Raw genomic sequence first — 10090 nt, 5'->3', positions numbered from 1 at the left:
GAGTCAGTGAGCAGAGGAATATCCTACATGAAATAAGAAAACGGAAGGCTAATTGGATTGGTCATGTTTTACGCAGAAACTGCCTTCTAAAAGAAGCTATCGAAGGAAAGATAGATGGGCGGATAGAAGTGACAAGAAGACGAGGAAGAAGACGTAAGAAGATGCTGGATGACCTTGGGGACAGAAGAGGATACTGTCATTTGAAGGAGAAAGCTCTAGATCGCATTAAGTGGAGGAATTGTTTTCAAAGAGACTGTGGACCTGTCGTCTTGACAGATTACTGATGATGATGAATCATGATGATAAAAGAAAAACTCACCATCTGCGAAGTGGCTGGAATTGTGACAGCAGGCAAATACCGCATTGCTCATTCATCACATACAACATACGTCCAAAACATTCCGGTCTATCCGCCACCTGGCCAGCAACTCTTACCTTTTCCCTCTTCTATCGTCTTCTATGCCTTCTATGCCGTTCTACTCTTTCTATCTAGCATTTCTAGCCTTCCACTGCCATCTATTTCCTGTCGCTTGCAGACGTGTCATCTAGTGCGATCTACTGGTATTATTCCGCACAGGATGAGGAAGTGACGTATGAGTGCGCCACAAAGGCCACAAACGTGACGCTGGTGTCTGGCGCTTGTGGCGTGCCTCGTGTCTTTGGTTTTGTTTCGTGCGCTGAAAAGGTTTGAGTTGTTCCTAGTCATAATTGTATCATTGCTGTTGTCTGTGTTGTTTTATAGGCCTAAACAGTAACATGTTATTGCCACCGCTATGCTACTTCAGATATTATTGTTACTTGAAAACTAATTTGCAGTTAACAAATAGAGATTCCCCCACATGGGTCCTTTGGCAAACTCGTGCAAGCTGATCGATTATATATGATGGAAATGGCTAACCCATCGTACTCATACATGATGGAACAGTTTTTAATAATATGTGAAAGATCGTACAGTGTGTATACAAATTCTTGAATTGCTGTGATAGAGCTTATTTCAAATACACGCAGAAGGTCGTGCAGTGTGCGTACACATTTTTTGGACAAATAAACTGAAAACAACACATTTTCTGCACGCCAGAATGATCTTTCACGGGCCCCGGCTCGTAGATTCAAACAAATAACAACGGCGATGTGGTAGTGTTTTGCGGAAGAAACTAAGTGTTCTCAGTTGAATGGTTATGCTGGTGTGTTTATGGGTTGCTGGAGGCCATTAGGTGGTTATGTTCGGGTTTTACGTGGCTGGAGGCCATTCCGTGTTCAAGATGGCAACAGCTGTAAAACGGGAAATGCACTTATGACCCAACTCCAGTATTTTGTTTGATAATATTTAGCCAATTTTTTCGATTAGGAAAGTGCCAGCTGGTATATATACCACCCATTATGGAGTTAACCCGAAGGGTCAGAGGGCTCCCAGAAGTAGACCCTGTGTGTGTGGCTTTACAGCCCATCGGACCTTGGCCGCTTTTTCAGTTTCTTAATCCTATAGACAGTAGGACTCCTTGGATGGCTGATCAGCCCATTGCAAGTCCAGCACTTACAGAGAATAACACACGCAGAATAAATGCACAGACATCCATGCCTTGAATGGGATTCGAATCCATGACCCCAGTGTTTGAGCAGGTGAAGACAGTTCATTCCTTAGACCATGCTACCACTACGATTGGCTCTGAAGTAGAATGCTTTCTCTTTTTCCTCCAGAATTGCCAAATGGTCGGGTGTTCCCTAGCCTCATTGTTGTTTATATTGACACATGATTTAGATTTATCTCCAGCTTGGCCCTGGTAGCTAAACCTGTATTTTGTGTTCTTGAACACTTCACCAGTAGTTTGCATATTGATGCTCAGGTATCTGAAGGATTTCACTGCTTCATGGAGCTTCTATTTCAATATAGTGTGTGTGCCATGGATACTGTTTTAGTCTTTTAAGCATATGATTGCTCTTTGTTCATTGTTGTGTGTTACTGAAGATAACTTGTAGGTGTTCTGATTGTGTCATAAAGGCTGTATCATACATGTACATAGGCATCATTTCTCTAGATGTTTGTCATTGTGACCTTGAGTTCCGACTGTTCAGACATTTGTGTTAACTCTTATGTAAATAAGCTTTTGAGTTTTTTCGGTTAAAAGTTTGTAGCTATTAAGTTTAAATAACTCAAACATTAATGTGAATGGATGATTATTTCTTTTTCTTCGAAGTGATCACAACTTGACGATGATGATGATGAATTTATAAACTTTTTTTGCCCTAGTATATTTCTGCAGCAGCCTGTTAAAAGTTTCTTCCAGAAGACTGACATCATTCTGTATATATTTATTGTTGTATTCTTGATGAGAGAACCGTTTCTCTTCCAGGAAATTTATGTTCATATTGACTTAGATGCATGCATTTCCTGCATGGCAGTTTAGATGCCTTGCTAAAATTACTGATGTCGAACCATTCTCCAGAAAGTGACGCAGTTTGGCTTCCAAATGACTGGAAGGATTCCCTTAACCATGCTAGAGGAGTGCCATTGGGTTCTTAATTTACAGTCACCAGCAACATTATCTCAACGGAGCAAAATCAGTTGGTTCATTTGCTGCTTTGTATCCAGGAATATACTTTTCATCCTTCACTAAATTCTGAGTGACATTTTCTTCCAGTAAAGACATATTTAATTTTTATCAATATAGATTACCTGTGAAGAACAGCAGACTTCTATTTTGACGATTTCTGCTACTTGCTGGGGAGAATTGTTTGCTGTTTCTTAGTTGGTACTGTCTGCTTCTCCCTGGACATGAATGTTAAGCCAGCCATCTCACCAGAAGCAGTCAGACTAACTTTTGCTAGCAGCGCAAGTCATTGGTTGTGTCACCTTAATCTTTTCCAGTATGGTCACTTGATTGAGAGGCACATACAGTCTTTGTGTCTGATCAATCAGTCCACATAATAATTTCTTTGTAGTTGTGTTATGGAGCCTACCTGATCCTAGCCCTTTTGAGGTTGAAAGTGCTATTGCAAAATTGAAAAGATACAAATCGCCAGGTAGTGATCATATTCCAGCAGAACTTATTCAAGCAGTAGGTGAAATATTACATTCTAAGATCCAGAATCTAATTATTTCTATTTGGCATAAGGAAAAATTGCCTGATCAGTGGTAGGAATCTATTATTGTGCCAGTTCACAAGAAGGGTGTTTCGCTTGGAAGCAGCGCCAGAAGAATGGACTGATTCATTGTCATGCAGAAGACATCAGAATCCACTTTCCTGAAACTCAGGCCTGATGAGATGAATTTGAGCAATTGATCTCTTTGTCACTTATAAAATATACCGTTTATAGTCTGTTTCTCATGCACAAATTCATGATCAGTGATACTTTTAGCATAAGAAATGCAGTCAACATTGTTTTCACCCACGATTTTTACATTCTCACTTTCTGAGCTTCTTTGAACATTTTATGCCATTCAAAAACACTTGTTCTTGATAAATTTTCTTCAGAGTATGCACTTTCCAACATTTCAAACGTTTCTATAGCTGTTTCCTTCATTTTATGTAAAACTTAGTCGCTGCTCTTTGTTCCTTTGACATGACAAAGAAAACTAACTTCACCAAAACAACTGTATCAACCAAACAAGTTGAAACTTGCACACCATATAAATAAACGTTCTTTCTAACTGGTCCTGTTGATCCCCGATAAATTGGCATTAGTATAGTATTACTGTAATAACATCAGTTCAGGAACTTTATTGTTACACTGTGTATGTACTTAAGTGGGTATTAAAACACATGGCAGGTGTTAAGTGTTATATGCCAAGTGATGATTGTAATTTGTCTGAACATCTGTGCAGACATTTGCTTTATCACCACCCACATCTGATGGCAGTATAGTGTATGACACATTGAGTCAGTTGAAATGTAACATCCTAGAACTACTTTGATTATAATTGCCAAACATAATGATGGATCCTGTTTGTTTTCTTTCTAGGAAATTTTCATGATGTCATCACACTTGACCTGGATGATCATCCGAAACAACAATGCTTATCTTTTGAAGAAAAGAAATATTAAGAAACCTTTTAGTACAGAGCCAAATAATCTTAACAACCTGAGCTCTTATCGATATAGTGGACTTATTCATAAAAAGAGTGTTGGTGTAGTGGCTGCACCAGACAACAAGGGATTCACTGTGGTGTACAAGAAAAGCAGATCATCGGTATGTTTCCATGCAGCTCTATATGTAGACCTGAAATACTGGATTTCAAATGATATTTGGAAGCTAGCTGAATTTTTATGACAGTTGCCTTTTTAACACACGTGACTGATGGTTTTGTTTAATATACGTGTATTTTCTATTGGAATTGCCTGGCAAATTTCTGGTAAATGTGGAATTTTAATTTCAGTACAAACCCGCAAAATCTGTGGTGAAAAGAACAATGAAAGCTGGTCCACGGCGTTCTTTGTATAAGCTGAAGAGGTTGCTGAGAGCTAACAAATATAGGACAGACCTCACCAAGGTACTTTGTTTATTTTAATTTAAAATACCTGTAAATACATCACATGTTATGGCGTATACATGGTCCTACCACAGACACTGTTCCTAACCCTTCAGTGATGTTTAAATAATTGTAGGTGCTCAGTGCTGCTGTGAGGTATTTTATTTTTGTAGGTTGCTTTAATTCTTGCATTCAAGTTTTTAAACATTTATAACTAGTTATGTATGAGAATTTTTCTGCACAGGGCTGAAGATTGTATTTCTGATTAACTGAACACTATACGTGCATGAAGGAAGCAAACACATTAACCGTGAAGATTTGTGTGATAGTTGTCGAAGCAGCCATCCAAAAACAAGTGCTTCTCATTCACAGCACCACTAAGTTGGTTCTCTCTGTTTTTGATGTTCTGAACACATGACACATTTCTCTGTCTTAGCTTAGCGTTCCTTCCTGTGGCAGGAATTCACTGTAGGAAGTAATAGTCATTCTCTTTGGAGGCTGTTTGCTTGATAGATGGACATACATAGGCCAACGGGCAGCAGACGTGTGTTTCTCTACTTGACATTGTATCAGGAGACTTACTTCGTTTGAGTCAGCAAGGGATCTGCACCACCCACAATATTCAAGACAGTTCTCACATGGCAGCGTCATGGAAAGTGTGTTCCTGGATTCAGAAGAAGTGATTTGTGTTTACGAGGTTCTATTGGAAAGTTCCTGGACTAAGTCAAGAAAAAGATTCCAAATTAACGTACTCAATTTTGGCTGCCATCTATTCTAGAGTAGTCTTCTTGGGAACAAGTACAATGATTCCATCATTTTTTCTACACTTTAGAAGCACCATGGGAGTTGTTTTCCTTAATGCTGTGGAGTAATGCAATTCCATTCGGATGTCAGACACTGTTTCAGAACATCCCTTCAGGTTCATTTTCAATTTGGGAAACGAAGCAAAATCACAGGGGGTTAAGTCCAGTGAGTAGGGAGGATGGAGAATGATAACCATGTTGTTAGTCACAAACTTGGTGGTTTTCAGGGATATGTGGGCGGGCACATTGTGATGTAGGAGCAGTGTGACACATTTTTAAACTTTCAGTTAAGATCTGGTAAACTCCATAACTGATGCCAGTGGTGTCTGCAAGCTCGTGGATTGTTCAACGATGAGATCTCAAATTTTTTTCTGTCGTTTTTCTGGTTCTTGGTTGACCTGAACATTTGTCATCTTCAACTGACACTTGAATGGTCTTGAAATGTGAATGCCATTCAGAAAGACTGTCTGGCTTAAAGAATGTTCTCCAAAAGCCTTGAAGCATTTCAAGGGTTTCGGTAGCAGATTTATGGAGCTTCGTGCAAAACTTGAAGCAGACACATTGCTCGATTTTGCTGTCCATCGCAGAGAAAACAAAACATGTCAAAAAAAAAAGTACTCATGTAAAAATAGTGCACGTTCACAGCTTGGTGTCATGTGGCAGACTGATGCAATAGGCATGTGGAAGTGTGACTTTGGCCTCCCCTCACTTCCTTCACCAAGCAGTTACAACTATAACAGTCCATGCACTTTATGACAGCACCTATTTTCTTCCACATGGTGTAACAGGATTACAGTAACTTGCTTAGCAATGATATGCACCAAGCAATTTGGGAGAAAAGACTTGCAGAACTGTCAAAGATAATCACCCTATTGCAGGACATACAGAAAATTTGATGAAGGTAGTATTGGCAACAGTGGGCTTGAAAATCATGAACTACCATTCATTTGTTTAAACCAATGAAGGGCACATAGGAAGACAAATTGATGATGAACTCTGTGTTGAACTGGCTACATAGCATAAAACCTTTTATGCTGTTGGCATCAGTAACTAGCCAGGACAATGGAAAAATATGTTAATGTAAAGGGGGAATACCTTGAAAGGGGGTGAGTGTTTGGTGATTCTGATTGTAATCTTTTTGTAAAAGAATGAAGCCCAACCACCCACGTAACTTAGTGCTGTGTGAAGGTTTTATTGCATTGATTTTAGGATTGGCAACAGGCACCTACAAAGCCTGGCATTTTATCATTTTTAATGTACAGTTATTGAGTTCATAGTGCATTTTTTTACCCCAGATTGTATGACTTGTTTTGTCGTGGATTTTTATATGGTTTATAAATGGGCACCTTGGAAAATGACACACCTCTAAATGTATCTCACCCACCCTCAAACATCTGGAAGTGGGTTTGTATTGGTCTTCAGGTGGAAGGGAGAGAAAGCTCATCTTTGTTGAGTCCCTTGGTAGAGTTGCCCTTGGTCCAGGATTTGAGAATAACAGGAATATGTTGGCGTCTCCACCTTAAAGACAGATATAGAACCCATTTCTGAAATGGGAACTGGAATAGTGGAGCCAGAGGAGACAGCTGTGCTGGGTAGAGTGACAAATAAATATGTCTCCTTGGTAGTGTATACACATGCAACAGTCATGGCCCAGAAGTTGACTGTTGGAGCTAGGTCAGGTGTGAGGCAGTCACCAGCCGGTAACATGAGTAGAGGACATTGCTGGGATTGGTCAACAAGCTACACCTATTAAAGACTGAGGAGACTTGTGTGCTCTAGTGACAAATCAACTGTCTGAATTAGCGATAGCACTATAATTCTTCATAGTTGCGAGTTCTGAGACCAGTAATCAATTACCAATCCAAACCATGTGTCTAGTCACTAAATATGTGACAGTGCCACATGGGTTTGATTGAAAATTGGATTTTTTTTTATTGCTAGTGGGGTGGGACTAAGTCCCTTGTACTGTGGCCACTTCTGGCCTATTGTACCAGCCCCAGATGATAGGTGAGGGTGATTGTTGAGCAATTGGTGGAATGAAGATTGGCAGGGGAAACCGAAGTGCTCGGAGAAAAGCTGCCCCAGCGTCACTTTGTCCACCACAAATCCCACTTGACCGGACCCGGGATCGAACCCAGGCCACCACGGTGGCAACCCAGCAACTAACTGCTTGAGCTATGGCGCAGCCCAAATTGGATATATTGAACATTTGTAATTCGCAACTACAAATAACTAGTCTCACTGATTTACACTCTATGATGGACTACAGCACAAAGTGCACACAGCATTCTGTTTATTCACTAGTCATTGTCAGGTAGCGGCTGCTATCAATACAACGCAAAACTGTTAACCGCCAACTTTGACCTCCAGCTAAATTTTCCTGTTGGCCCTTAACCTTGCCACAGACTACACAGAAAACACTGATTCCAACAGTTCTCTCTTGCATGCTGATTCATGGCTGCCTAGCAATTACTGCATCTTCTTTGTTCCACTATTTTGGCTTTCAGCCATCATATCACAGCATATAAGAGTATGATCTTGGGCAAAGTCCAAATAAATGACTATATACATAATTAGTGTTCCTACATATTGTAGGTTAGAGTCAGCAGTATTTTAAAAGTATACTAATAATGCTCCAGACCAGGGATGGAAAACCGTTGGTGCTTGTGTGCAGTTTGTCATTCACTGAGATATCAGCAGTGAGTACAGGTTTTGCATATATTAACATGGGAGCCACTTAATAAATAGGTAGTTCACCATGCAGCCATTCTTTTTTGTAAGATATGCATTTCCTTTTACTTTTGGATTCATCCTGAGTACTAAGAAATATGTTGCCAGCAAAAGATAGGTATAAGAAAACGTGATATACATAAAAGTATGATTTCAGAAGCTGTTTGTGAAATGTAATGCAGTGTGTATTGCTTTAAAAACCATGTAGGAGCTAACTGGAGAGGTAACATACAGGGTTTGTCAGGAAAGTAATGCAGTTTGTTTTTTCCCGCTGCTCCTGGTCGCAGCGTGTTTGGACCAGTTGGGAAGGGGGGGACTCTTAGCTTCACAACACTTCCAAGCTCAGTCTGCTCTGAGCTCTGGGAGCATCAGGATCACTGTTTCTGTGAACCTCCTGTTAGTGCCTGTGTTACGACGCGCAATGGAGAAAACTATCAAACAACATTAGCGGTCAAGTTCTCTGCTAAACTGAACAAAAGCCTTGCTGACACCCACCAAATGATTCCGGAAGCTTACGGGAACTCTGGTCTCTCCAATTCTCAAGCCTCCAGGTGGTTGAAGTTGTTTAAAAATGGCCGGGAAGAGGTGGAGGATGACCCCGACTCTGGACGGCTCTCAGCCAGCAAAAGTGACAAAAATGTGTCTCGTGTTCATGATATTTTAAATACCGATCGTCGAATGAGTGTTCAGATGAAAGCAGAGACTCAGTGTTCCAAAAACCACTGTGCATGACATTGTTACCGACAATTTGCACATGGCAACTGCACCACGACAATGCTCCCAGCCACACTGCTCTGCCCATTGGGAGTTTCTGGCCAAGCACAGCTTGGCAACGTTGCCCCAGCACTCCTACAGTCCTGACCTGGCTCCAGCAGACTTCTTTTTGTTCTCAAGTATCAAGACCGCCCTGAAAGGAACCCATTTTGGAACCATTGAAGTGATCCAAACCGCCTTGACAAAGGCTCTAAACGAGGTCCCCGTCGATGCCTTCCAGAATGTGTACCATGCATGGAAAAGTCGCTGGCAAAAGTGTGGATGCCCAAGAGGAGTACTTTGAAGAATTTTAAACGTTTGTAAGGATATCTTGAATAAATTTTTTTTATGAACTTAATTGCATTACTTTTCAGACAAACCCTGTACTCCTGCATGTAACATCATTTGATGCCCCTCTATGAGACTACATGGTGTCATAAACCAGAAGACAGTGATAATGGTTTTTATTTGTGGAGTTTCCCATCCTTCCCAGGTGAATGCTGGGTATAGTGCCCAACTCCCTTTGTCCATATATTCTCACCACCTATTATCCATCTGTTGTTTGATGCTGTTTCCTATGCAGGTGATAGTGTCATCATCATACTGTGCTCTTAGGGCAATATTGTATTGATTTCAGTTGACAGTTTCTCTGTATTGCAGGCAGCTTTACGCAGAGCCAGTGCAGTGTTGAAGTCACAGAAGCCACTACCAATTAAGAAAGCACGTGCAAAGAAGTCTGATTAAGGATTTTGTAGTCTTAGATGGCTTAATAAAGATTCTTGATTTGATTGACTCTTTCAATTGTCAGTCCTTGAGGACTGGTGTTCTACTTGCAGCCTTCTCTGCAGGTTTAAGAAGAGTGACTATGATGCAGGATAAATGAATATGACCAGCCAGTGTTTTGTTGTCTCTATTATTTTTGTTAAAAGATGTTTTGAGAGGATCGTCAGTTTGCTGACTGTAAGGAGGAAAAGAATAGTTACTGGGTGGACATTTGTAATAAAAGAGTACTGCAGTTAATTGAATGGATATACAGTGGAACCTCGCTTAATGAGCATAATTCGTTCCAGAATCTTACTCGTTCAGCGAAACAATTTTTCTCATATAAATAATGTAAAATACGATAATGCGTTCCATGCTGAAAAAATAATAAAAAAATATTATGTAAAACGTTTATTCAAAGAAAATTATATATACATTGTTGAGGAGCGTGAATCATGTTCATCTTTTCTTCTATGTGGAATGAACAAACCTGGAATGTGAATTCGATTTGCAGAAAACAAAAAAACCGAAATAATTAGTTTATTATTTATGATACATATCTAATTCTTTTTTT

At 40.1% G+C, this 10090-nt stretch overlaps 2 protein-coding genes across 4 annotated transcripts in view; one reads left to right on the top strand and one right to left on the bottom strand.

The window, feature by feature from the left end:
- The window catches only part of LOC111866079 (S-adenosylmethionine sensor upstream of mTORC1), a 20072-nt gene extending 19538 nt beyond the window's left edge, over positions 1 to 534 (bottom strand). The window contains exon 1 of one of the 2 annotated variants that reach the window (XM_023854649.2): positions 436 to 534. The gene's annotated coding sequence lies outside the window, so the exon portion shown is untranslated. The other variant, XM_023854650.2, reaches the window with a different exon arrangement.
- Positions 535 to 586: 52 nt separating this feature from the next.
- LOC111866081 (60S ribosomal protein L28) lies at positions 587 to 9542 on the top strand. 2 transcript variants are annotated; one of them, XM_023854652.2, is made up of 4 exons: positions 587 to 685; positions 3961 to 4188; positions 4376 to 4489; positions 9399 to 9542. In XM_023854652.2, exons 2-4 carry the CDS (start codon positions 3970 to 3972, stop codon positions 9468 to 9470), a joined length of 405 nt encoding a protein of 134 aa, XP_023710420.1. In that variant the 5' UTR covers positions 587 to 685; positions 3961 to 3969; the 3' UTR covers positions 9471 to 9542. The 2 variants fall into 2 exon arrangements, with proteins under 2 accessions (XP_023710420.1, XP_023710419.1); XM_023854651.1 differs by having other exon boundaries at positions 588 to 685; positions 9415 to 9542.
- Positions 9543 to 10090: the final 548 nt, after the last annotated feature.

The sequence above is a fragment of the Cryptotermes secundus genome, unplaced genomic scaffold (genome assembly GCF_002891405.2).
Source record: "Cryptotermes secundus unplaced genomic scaffold, Csec_1.0 scaffold318, whole genome shotgun sequence".
In the NCBI taxonomy this organism is placed as follows: Eukaryota; Metazoa; Arthropoda; class Insecta; order Blattodea; family Kalotermitidae; genus Cryptotermes; species Cryptotermes secundus.
This window is presented reverse-complemented; position numbering and strand designations above follow the sequence as displayed.